This window comes from Mirounga leonina, unplaced genomic scaffold (genome assembly GCF_011800145.1).
Source record: "Mirounga leonina isolate KUSES-001 unplaced genomic scaffold, KU_Mleo_1.0 Mir_447, whole genome shotgun sequence".
NCBI classification, from domain to species: Eukaryota; Metazoa; Chordata; class Mammalia; order Carnivora; family Phocidae; genus Mirounga; species Mirounga leonina.
Genome location: NW_023270757.1, coordinates 2,178,706 through 2,191,235, shown reverse-complemented (window position 1 = coordinate 2,191,235; position 12,530 = coordinate 2,178,706). Strand labels below are relative to the sequence as shown.

The window sequence follows — 12,530 nt, the reverse complement described above, 5'->3', positions numbered from 1 at the left end:
TTTCTGCCCTGCCCACATGTTCTCCATTACAGAAGTGTCAGGAAACCCTGAGGTCCTGCGGCACACAACTACCATTTGAAAAACCCTACTGGAGAATGAATAAGTAGCAAGAATAAACACCTTGTAGCATCCTACCTCCTATCACACCCAGGCCACTGAAGACATCATCATCATTATTGTTAACATGTAGTGACCATTCGCTTTGAGTTAGGTGCTGTTCTCAGTGTTTTACAGGTGTTCGTTTATTCTTACAATAATGTTTTGAGGTTACTGTCCCAATTTTCCAGACGTTGAAAACTGAAGCACAGGGATGTTAGATTAACTTGTCCAAAGTCTCACACTTAATACGTAGAGGAGCTGGGATTTGAACCGAAGGAAGTCTGGCTCCAGGAACAATTTCTTTGTGCTGATTTTAACCTTAGTTGAATCTATGGACTTGGCCATTGTTTCAAAAAAAAGCCACTGGGGTCAGTTAGATCTAGCATAAATTAACATTCCATCTTCTAGCCAGCTGGCTTGCAGTTTGTGAGACTTTCATTTTTATTTGGCACATGTGTGTTAGGGAAAGCCTTTCTTCTATTTCCTATCACTCTACCTTTACATGGACATTTCCAGCTATCAACATGCATAGGATTAGGCACATAAGAGCTACTCAGTAAACACTGTAATTGTGACATATGCATTTGCATCTCTGTGTGTGTTTACAGCGTTGATGGCCTGTATACGTGTGCATCTAGAGACCTAGACCACAAGCAAGGTGAAGCTAAACTGTTCCTTGCTTTTCAGTTACTCTGCATAAATACTGAACACTTACTGGGCCCTCCTGCATTTCACCACAGTGAGCTGAGATTCAGGCAGAAGCTAACTCCAGTTTACCTTTGGATAGGGTGTAACACTGGCCAAAGAGTCTCACAAGTAACTCTTCCTCACATCTAATATCAGGAGGCTCGTGTAATATGGACAGATGTACATTCCGTATTCCTACGTCTGAACCCAAATCCAGAAACAATACCACCTGTAAGAACACTGCTGACTTTCTTATAGGAAAGAAAATCGAGATTCTCTAAAATTGGCACTGGAAGCCAGATTACCAAATCGGGAAGAAAAGCTGGCTGAAGAGGGATCCTTCCCCTGAGAAAACCTAAATCCTGCTGATAGCCCCACACTGACAGAGAAGTCCGGGCTCGCTGTTCAACACTTTGGCCCAAGACTGAGCTGCCAGTCAGACATAATTTGCATTAGCTCAGCTAATAAAAGGCTTAAAGCATTTAAACAAGACTTCCCTGAAGGTTAAGGGATTTTTCAAAGGAATGCAGGTGAACATGAAGAATCATATGAAACTAGATGCTTTGAAGAAAATACTGATTCCTTCTTAGGGGTGAAAAGTGGCAGGTAATAGTCTATCTACATGGAATCCTAGGGAAAGGGCTAATGCCAAGGAATTTCTGCCTTTTAGCCCCTAAGCCTGTCCCTGTTTTCCTTCTATTCTAGGTCTGCCTGATTTGTGCTGGTCATGTCTGACTACCCCCTTGGTTAGGAAAAGCAGTCCGATGGTGCATCAGTTAACATAGAGGGCAGCCCATAGTGGTAGAAGGACAATAGGGCTAGAATCAGCAACTTGGGCTGGAATTCCAGTTCTGCCATTTCCTATGAAGTGAGCCCACTTTAATCCCTCTGAACCTTGGTCTGCTCATTAGTTAAAAATAATTACACCTGCTCTGCAGAAGAGCAACGGTGTGAAAAACAGATAATATCTGTAAAGTGCCTGGCACACAATGGTTACTCGTACGTCAGTATCTATGATTACTGGCATATAGATATGAGGTCATTATGTCACACCACCTTCCAGGACGTCACCAAATAAGGAGCTTTATTCTCATTTTGAGGAACCTAGGAACAACCTAGGCAGTTGTTGAAAGAGTTGAGATAGAAGGGTAGCTAAGAAAACATAGTGTGATGGAGAATTAGCCTAAATCCAGGCAATAGGAGAGGATGCTCATATTCTTCTGACATTTTCTTTTTTGCTATTGTTTCTGGTCTAGTAGAACAGAGAAATCTGTATACTCTCCATGCTTATACTTCCCAGACAGTTTTGGACAATTTTCCAAAGTGGTGTTGAATAGGAGATGAATTAAGGAGTATTTGGAAGGCTTTGGCCTGGGCAACACAGAGTATTTACAGATGGAAACTTCTCAGAATGGAGGAGAGAATCAAATGGGAAATGCCTCCAGCGTCAAGATCAGAACCACAGCTGTGAATAACGCTATATGTAAAAGTCATAAGCACATGAAATGCAGTTTCCAAGTTTGCATAAAAACTGGAAGCAAGGCAGATAGGGAGAGAAGAAACCGGTTTCAGTTTGGTTTGGCTTATTTCCTCTGTAGAACTAACAGCAGTGGGGATGACCAATGTTTTTCCCAGTTGAAAACTGGAATAGCAAGTCGGAGGAACAGGGGCCATCCCAGTAAATACGTAGGCCTCGAGGGGAAAAAAAGGATTGAAGGTCAATATAAAGGTCACAGGAGCATCAGAGGACACAAGAGAGTGACAAGCAGTTGTCACAAGTGAGGCACTGACTCTTCCCTGAAAGTTCAGGGCTTCTCCAAAGATCCCCTTCGTGGTTCATTTATTCTTCTTAGAAAAGTGGTCCTAGAAAAAGGCAGAGTTCTGAAAAAAGTGGTTAACATTGTTATATAAGTGAGGCACCGAAACAAACCAGAAGGGAAAATTCTTCCATGTTCTTTGTCCGGGTCAGCAAACTTCTTGTAAAGGGCCAAATAATAAATATGTTATGCACTGCAGGCCATGTCCACCATTCATTTCCGCCATTGTAGCCCAAAGGCGGCCATAGAAAGCACTTACTCTCTCTGGGCGTGGTGGTGCTCCAGTAAAACTCTGGTGACAAAAGCAGGTGGTGGCTGACCAGAGTTTGATCCCCCTCCCAGGTAAATGGAAATCAAGTCAGAGTCATTTCATGCAGAGGTTGATAGTTCGAAATGAATTACCCAGCTAGCAAATAAAACTACACGTATTAGCAAATACAAGGTTTCATGAGTTGCTGCAGAGAAAGAAGTTGAAGCATTTGGCAGAAAGTATTAGGACAGGGTTAAGAATGTGTGGTCAGGTGGCCTCTCCCATTCCAAGAATATTTTCTATACTTCCACCTGGAGCAATCGTGAAGCTTCCAGCATCAAATAACTTTGAGTTGGCAATTACATTAAAAACAGCTAAGGTTATAAAAAGTTGCCCTAGCCAAGTGGTGATATGAAACTCTTCATGAACCTCAAATCTCTTCCCCAAAATATCTGTGCAAAACAAAACTCTCCCTTGCAAGTCTCTGGGCTACGATAATTTTTGGTTTCGGAAAAAAAATTCTTGCTCACAGAGGAGGTCTTCTCACAGCATTCTGTTTTTTTCCCCTCCAGCTTCAAGCTATTTAAAATCTAGAATATTCTTGTTAGTGATTACCCATTTCCCTGAGTAACTGCAAACTTTGGCATAAATTACCCCCCACCAAAAATGAGGCCAAACCACATGCCTTCCAGTTATTTAAAATCCAGAATATTCTTGTTAGTGATTGTCCATTTCCCTGAGTAACTACAAACCTTGGCACAAATTACCCCCCACTAAAAATAAAGCCAAACCACATGCCTTACTATTAGGTCCCAGCGGGTGCCTGCACATGGTCAGTTTTTTTAAAGGTCAAAGGTCACTCCCCATTCCTGATTCCACCGCACACTAGCTGAGCAAGTTACTTCTCTGAGCTTTTGCTTCCTCTCTCAAAAGCGATAAAAATATCAGTCTAATCACATGACAGAATAAAATTATGGAAAACGTATATACTTGTCTAGTAAGTAACGGCCCCACTGTCCCTTTGTGGTAGATTGGATGATCCTAATCTAAAAAATTCCTAGGCAGGAAAAAAAAACAAAATCTGCATTTCAGGGTAAGTAAAAGTCCTCAGCATCTCCTCCTAGGAATTTGGAGCTGATGTTCTTTGCACAGCTGCCTTTCACTTCACATATTTGCTTGTAAGCTCACTATTTTTTCCAAATTTCATTCCTTTATTCTCTATTTATATACTTTTTTTTTTTTTTGGCAATAGCAGGATTCTGGCTTTTTTTTTTAAGTGTTCTAAGATTTCAGTATCTGGTTCATAGTGTAGCAGTTAGGAAAATATGTAGTTGTACTTACTCAGAGATTTCTGAGTCAAGAGTAGAACTGAGCTGCTTGCCAACCCTATGTGCCATGCGGCCTGTCTCTGCGCCTCTTCTCTGTCCCCAGCGCTACCACTAAGGTAAAGGCCCTGTGGCTCACTCACACAGCAGACCCCTGTCCCTCCCCGTGTGCCTGATTGATGTGTTATTCCTTGAAAGCTCTACATTTCTCAGTCCTTTACCCTTGTCAGAACCGTTCATCACAACATTCAGAATACATATGCTCGGACATGAAGAGTGAATGATGATGGTGATGGTCGTGTCAATCTCAGCAGCAACAACCTGTGCTTCCATAGGTCTTACCACATCAGGCACTCTGTCTACATTCTTTATTTATTTTGAGGGAGAGAGAGAGCGCGCGCATGCTAGTGGGGGTGGGGGTGGAGATGAGAGAGAATCATAAGTAGACTCCATACCCAGTGTGGAGTCCAACACAGGGCTCGATCTCATGACCCTGAGATCATGACCTGAGCTAAAACCAAGAGTCAGAAGCTTAACTGACTGAGCCACCCAGGTACCTATTGTCTATATCCTTTAAATACCTGAGCTCAGGTAGAATACTCACAACAATCCTAGATAGATACTATAATTCTCCTCATTCTATAGATGAGGAAACTGTGACACTAAGAGGCAAATGACTTGCCCAAGGTTACAAAGTGACTGAGTGGTAAAGCTGGGGTTGGGACCCAGGCAGTTTGCCTCCAGCATCTGGGCTCTTAACCACTCTGCTGTATTGTCAGTAGGATCATTTTGAGCTCCACTGCTGTGAAGGTAACTAAACAAGGATCTATTCAGCATGCCAGCCCTGTGCTGAATACTGAGGAGGGAACTATGAAAGAAGCAAGAGTCTCAGCCCTTGCAGTATTAGTTTCCAATCTAACTAAAGAAATAAGACATTGTAGAGCAGAAAGAGTTTTGTAGTACAGCTCAGAACAACTCTGGAAGATCAGGAAAGGGAGAAATTCTCATGGACCATGGTAACATGGGAGGTAGAATGGGACTCATTCTTAATGGAATGGCTAACGTGGAGTCCAACACAGGGCTCGATCTTACAACCCTGCAATCATGAAGGATAGATGGGAGGAGAAAGAGCATGACTTCATCCCCAAGCTAATGACAAGGAGAGTCAAAGAGGCCACCTTGATGAGAGAAACAAGTTAGTGTTGGGATGTGGGATGGGTAATTTTGCAAAGATGAGAGGAAGATACTGTTCTAAAGAGAAAGGATGTACCTATGATTTCCAGCATCCAGTCCTGTGCTGGGACCTAAAGTGGGTTTAAGAATGCATGCTTGTCAGGTCGATAGGCCTGAAATGGTGCAACATCATGACCGTGTAGCAGATGGTATTTCTGTGTACAGAACTTGAAGATTTCCTCTTGATAAGGAGGAGTTCCGAGATGGTAACATAGGTGTGCACCACCTGCATCATTTTAAAAAATACTAATTTGTTAGCTGCATTTGATGTGGAAGCTGATTTTTTTTTTTTTTTTTTTACTTAGAAAACAGTAAGAATGGGTCTATATACTCCTTTATTTGGTCCTCAAAAGAACTGTCTGAGGTCAGTATTACCCTCCATTTGCCAAAAGAATGTAGAGGCCCAGAGTTGAAAAGCTCACCCAAGACATCCACATGCCTCTGTCTCTCTTGACTAAAGTCAGAAGCCTTCCTCTCTGCAGCAGCTTGACATGGTTCCTCATGGAGATCACTTTGAGAGACGAGCCCACACAAGACAGTGGTGATCATGGTTGAGCCAAGGATTCAGAGGGCATCATGATGCCACCCTGCTCACCGAATTGCTAGAGACTTTCTCTTAGACACCCAGAGCTGCCTCCTTTTCAACTAAGAGTACTTTCTCACAGGACATTACAAATGCAGAGGCAACAACTTCACCTCAAGGAGCTTATACTTGGTAGGACTGGCCCATGGGCACTTTGTCCAAATCCTACTCACAGGTGGACAGGGGCCATACTTACGTAACTAAAACAATTATTTTTACTCTCAGCCACTCCTTCTTTGCTAGAATGCTTGAGAAGACACGCTGTCACAAAGAAAATCAAGTAAAGGCCATCAGAAAAGCAAAACTCCTTTCTTTTCTGGCTAACTGTATGACCAGGGAAATAAAGCAGTAAGTTTTAGCTCAGTAAACCAAAAGGGAAGTGGGGTGTGGGTATGGGAGTAAAGCAGCTAGTATTAATATCCCTAATGTGACCACAGGACCATTTTCTATGTAGGCCTTAATTATGCTCCATTCCATGTCCTCTCATTCTCTGATTCCTTAAATTCCAAAACAACCCCAGAGAAATCTTTCTGGTTTTGCTTGGAAAGCAGCACTGTGTTTCTGTGTTTTCTGTGTTTGTGCATTCTAAAACAGGCCTGTCAAATCCGAAAACAAAATACAAGCTAACAGAAATCAGCTACTAACAAATTAAGTTAAATTAATAGAGCTGACGCCTGAAATACAAAGAAAGCTTTTTTTCCCCGGGAATCTCTCTCCCTAGATGCCAGGCTAGATAGAGAGACTACTGCCGACCTCAGGCTCCACAGCAAAGCCCTTTGCTTTGTCATGTTTCCTAGAGAGCCCTGCATGGGAACCCTCTTCAGAACTACTGCTCCCCCTGGTGGCAGCCTCCAAACCCCCATCTACCCAAGTTGAGGACATACTAAAAGACATGATAAATTGAAAAAGAAGAGTGCTAGACCAAGAATCTCTATTTCAAATTCCAACTCTACAACCAAATAACTGTGTACTTCTTGAGCTAAAGAGTTCAGTTTTATGAGTTAAATAATTTGTAAGCATATGCAATAAGTGACAAATTCAGCTTTTGTCCCCTGTAGGTTTTGTCCTAAGTTAATATTAAGAAATGTTTTTATGAAGGTGAATACTTTATCTTCTGTCTTTGTATATACATTTTATGAAATAAAAGAACATGCAAATGGTAAATCTCAAGGTCTAGGTTCGTTCCTTTTCACTCCCACTATTCCCATCCTAGTTCAGCCCCAGAAGCTCTCCTCCTTCTCTTCATCACCTCTGTGAGAATCTTTTCCAAGCTTCAGACATGCTCAGAAAGCATTATGGCTCACTCAGTAGCACCTGTGCCTATGAGTGGTACAGCTACAAAAGCTAACCGCCCCCACCTTAAAAAATGGGTGGCTCAGGCCCACTGTTGGGAGTGGGTGAGATCAGGCAGATATAGTAGTTCTATTGGGGGGGGGGATGACCTGAATATGGAGATCTAATAAATTGTCTGGAGCTACAGAGAATTAGCCAATAGCCTGCGCCCCTCTCTTCCTTTCTGACAATCTTTACCACTCCCATCCTTCCTCACATTTAATTCTTCATTCAGAGTGTCCAACATTACCAACAAAAGCATCACTGGAAATGCCAAAAAATGGTCTGGAAATTCCTTACATACCTTATTTTCACAGCTTCCTCTGCTGAGTAGGGAAAACCTACTTCAACTGGGTTTGAGAAGTGGATAGGCTGAAATGTAGGAAGGTGAAGGGGTTTCCCAGGGGTGACTACTTAAACAATAGCAGGACCAAAATAAAGTTCAGAAGACCGGTATTCTAGCCTCCTGCTCTGAATGTTCAATTGAAGAAAGCTTTCTGTAGGGAAGAGAGAGATGATGCCGGTTTTAGGGAGACAGCCATCCCAATGGACTTGGAAATTTAGCAAATCTAATCCCTGCCTTTTGAGTGCAATAAAACTGAGTAACAATGGACTAAACGCAATCATCATGAGTAGTCAGTTCTATTGAAATTTAATTAAGCCTACTTTTATTATTGCTGTTTGGAAGTCATTATGGACGCATACATGTTCCTGGGACATCATCATGACTTAAATCATAAAATCAATTTTTAATTTTTTTAATATAAAACAGCCTGAATACCTGAAGGCATTTAGCAATGATAATATAGTTGTTTCTGTTATGATTCTTTTTTAAGATAGTGACATTATTACATATTATTTAGTTTACCAAAGATAAGTGTGTATCGTCATCTTTCTCTTATTAGCTCCTTTGAAATAGACTAACATGTAATTGTTTGAGAAAACTCACTTAGGGGGCACCTGGGTGGCCAGTCGTTAAGCATCTGCCTTCAGCTAGGGTCGTGGTCCCAGGGTTCTGGGATCAAGCCCCACATCAGGCTCCCTGCTCAGCAGGAAGCCTGCTTCTCCCTCTCCCACTGCCCCGCCCCCCGCCCCCGCTTGTGTTCCCTCCCTCGCTGTGTCTCTCTCTGTCAAATAAATAAATAAAATCTTTAAAAAAAAAAAAAGTCACTTAGCATTTAATGGATGTGTGAATGAATGAGTGGATGAGTTCTACCACAATCTCTCATGGCTTCTCTCCCACCCCTCATAAAACTTCAGTTCCATTTCAGTGCCCCAAAAGCTTGACTCTCCTCAGCAATTGTGGTGATGGTGTGGAATGGCACTGAGTCAAACACAGACCATCCAGAAACTTCCCTTTAGCTGAGGTTTTCTGTTTCCTTCCCCATTTTTATCAGAACTGCATAAGTAGATTGAAGACTGATACATGTAAGCCTTGCTTTTCCTCTTTCCTGCCTTCCCTCTGCCAAGAGGTAAGAGTAAGCAATGCAATCGGCTCAAGGCCAAAAATGGAGTTGAGGAAGCGTGACATTGCCAGATTGGTTGCCCACCGCAGAATAACTAAAAGCTGATGAGAGGCAGTGCCAAAGTGTCAATCACATAGAGTCTGGAGAGGACCCAGCAAGAGAGATAGTGAAGATAGGAAAGAATTTTATAGTGGGGAGAACATGTTGCTGGGGCAGGAGGTTGGACTCCTAGTCTTAATTTCGCCACCAAGTCTCATGAGTTCTTCTGACATTTGCATGCTTTCCCTCCCCCCACCTTTCCTGAAAAATGACCCCTGTTTCCAGCTTACGTTCTGAGGGTGGATGTTAACATGATATTACGTGAATAGATCTTTGGGCCTTTTGAAACTAAGGAGGTGGAAGTTATCACAAAGATGGAAATGACTGACTCTAGAAGCCCATAAGCCACCTGTAAGGCATTGCTGTGCCATTGAATGGTTTGCTGACCTAAGGCCCAGGCAGGTCCAGGCACTGGATCTCTGAACTTCCAGTCCTCTCCTCCTCCCTGCCCCCTCTACATTCCCACCTCCACCTATACAATCCAGTCGTCATGACCTCATCAAGTCACTGAGACATAAACTTCAATTCATCATTAGTCACTGATCTGCTTAACTGCCATGATGTAGCAAGTGGTTCTTAGAAATGGCATAAATCCAAAAAAGAACAAAGGGTAGACTAAGATTGGAGTGGGTTTTGAACCTCTTGCTAGGCACTCACAAGGTGATGCTTGTAATTCTTTTCAGGGAAAGCAAAGTGTTGGAACTAGATGGCGACTATTCTGGAATTCCTACCATTGTCCTGAAGGGCAGGTTTTGCCTTCATTTTACTGGGCACCTTCTCTACAAAGGGTCCTTTATTAAGTATTATGGGAAACAATAAGATCTGAGTTTTATACCCCATAATGTTTACAGACTAATGAAGATAATAGATATAAGTATGACTACCTAGAATTGAGAGGTAGTTAGACATACAATTTCCTTCAAACATATGCATCAGGATCCTCTCATCACTATACTTCCTCTCACACACCTCCAAGCCTTTATTCCAGATGCCTTTCTCCATGTCTGGAAGCCCTGCCTACTTTCCACCATCCAACCAAGCTCTATTCCTCCTTTATGATTTTTCCTTCTCCTTAATAGGCCTTTCCCAAACCCATCTGCACCATTCATTCCAGCCTCCCCTCTCATCCGTGATGTGGGTGTTAATATGTATTCAGCAAACATACGCTGTCTACTCCAACTGGTATTTTTAGATCAAGTAATCAACAAGTAATCAAGCTGCATAGGCAATCAAAAATCTCATTTGGGGCTGCTCTCAGAATCACATCAATCAAAGTGGCAAGAGAGCCTGGGTTCCTGAGTGTCACTGTGCCTCATTTGTCTCTATTTTAAAACGGTTCCAGGGGCACAGAGGTGGCTCAGTTGGTTAAGCATCCAACTCTTGATCTGAGCTCAGGTCTTGATCTCAGGGCCATGAGTTGAAGCCCCATGCTGGGCATAGAGCCTACCTTAAATAAATAAATAGAAATAGAAATAAAATAGGGTTCCTTTCTGCCTTACCAGTATTGAATGCCAAAAAGGAATCAACTGACCTGATCAGGTCTCCATTTCTTCCTCCAGGATTCTTCTGCAGCCAGATGATTCCTTACAGATCCTGGCACCAGTGGAAGCTGATGTGGGTTTCTACACTTGTAACGCCACCAATGCCTTGGGATATGACTCTGTCTCCATCGCTGTCACATTAGCAGGTAATGTGAAAATCCTGTGTGGTTCCATTCGGAATGACCCTGTTTTGAGCAGATGCCTATGATGTACCAAGCAGGCCCGGGAACACGTAGATAAATGAGATTCAAACCCTGCCTTCAGAGAGATTATAACCTATAATTACAATTAAATGGAGATGAAGTATACAATAGGAGGTAGAATGAAATACGTGGTATAAATGATAACCTAAGAGTGTGCCAGGACATTCATTCCATCTGGGAGATTTTTAGAGTCAGAATGGGTGGATTTTGATAAGCAGAGATGGGGGGAAATATTCCAGGAAGACAGAACAACAAGAGCAAAGGAGCTGTGTACAAGTAAGTAACGTGTTCGGGAACACGAGTCGTGACCTGAGATCTTGAATGCTCACTTGGGATCCCATCATTTCTCCTTGTTACACCTGTTACAAAGAAGACTTGAAGACACACGGGCAGTTGGAATTCCACAGTCACGGTTTGGAGCAGGAGCGTTGTTCTCTCCAATGCTGTTTTATTTCAACCTCTTGCTCTAACGCACCTGCCAACACTTTCCCTTTATCTATAAAGTTAGGCAAAACATTCTGCACATGGTGATTTAAGAAAACTGCAGTGCAGAGTACAGCATCTCCCAAGGTTGTGGTCTTGTCATCATGGACTTCATAAAAACCTCTCTTAACATAGGACACAAATCCTTGCCTTTGAAACTAAAAAAGACCTTAGGTACCAACTGTACCAGTGCCCTCATTTCTTAGAGGCCAAGTCCTGTAACCTGAGGTCATGTAAGCACCCAGCTAGTTGTGGAGATAAGAAGGGAACGGAGGCCTCCTGACTCCCAGCTCATTGTTCCTTCCATTTCCCCAGCGATCCTACCAAAGTAGGATCCTTTTTCTCAGATCTGGGCCATGCAGTCTTTTTGGTGGTACGTTGCATGTGTTTGTATTTATTTTTTTCAATTGCTGCTCCTGTCAGATGATTCAGTAGATGCTAGAAAAGCCAACATCACCCCACACTGACCTCATCGGTCCATGCTGGGATTATGTTGTCACACTGTTCTCTAGTCACACATGCTACTCCCTTGCATATCTGTTTAGCAACAGCATTTCTGCCCCCATGACCTGAGGCTGATCTGGAAAGGGACCTTTAGCAGGAGGCTTTCCAGGGAAGATGAAAGTCAGCAGTGAATAAGGCAAGCTAAGATTGCCCTGGAGTGGATTAAAGACTGATATTATTAATGCCTATTTTTTTTGAGTGAGCAGAACATTTGCTTTCCTCCTAATGTATTCCAGTTACAATCTTTATTCCCCTCTTTATACAGAGTCCAGATGCTCAGCACCGATCTCGTAAAAGCTCTTCTGCCTTCCACACTACAACCTGCCTTTAGCAAGGGCACTGCTGACATCCTTCCCATTGCTGGCAAATAATGGCTCTTATAGGATTAAGTCTCTTGTTTATATTTATCCAGATATGGTTCAGCTCCATCACAGACTAAATACCCTTTGTTCACCTGAATTTAATACGATGAATGGAAACCTGTCTGGAATTAAGTAAGGCAATTGTAACATCAGACTTGTCTTCAGCTCTTTGAAGAAAAGCTAGTGGAGGCTGCCAAAGTGTTCAAAGCCAGAAAAGAGAGAGCAGCCTAAGAGGTACTGAGGAATGGGAGGAAAGGGCTAACCGATGAAGTAGGTCACAAACACCACACCTAGGACCTAGGGGACTGGGTCATTATACTTCAGTACTGGGGTTTGTTCAGATCTGCTGATGAATCTGATAGTCCCACTAAAAATTAAGGGTCAAAATGCGTTTTAATATGATGCCTTGAGATTGGATTTGTGTCTTTACCTGGGATTATCATCTACACCTGTGGCATACCTGCTACTATTCTAAGCGCGCCCTCCACCGAGTATCGTGGGACACTTAGCAATAAATAAGCCCTGAGTTTTGTGCTCCATAAGGCT

The 12,530-nt window shown here is 42.7% G+C and overlaps 1 protein-coding gene across 1 annotated transcript in view; it reads left to right on the top strand.

The window, feature by feature from the left end:
* The window catches only part of ADAMTSL1 (ADAMTS like 1), a 396,511-nt gene that overhangs the window by 283,379 nt on the left and 100,602 nt on the right, over window positions 1-12,530 (top strand). The window contains exon 20 of the mRNA XM_034987936.1: window positions 10,451-10,578. Within this exon, the coding sequence (XP_034843827.1) occupies window positions 10,451-10,578 (128 nt within the window). The remainder of the gene's footprint in view (window positions 1-10,450; window positions 10,579-12,530) is intronic.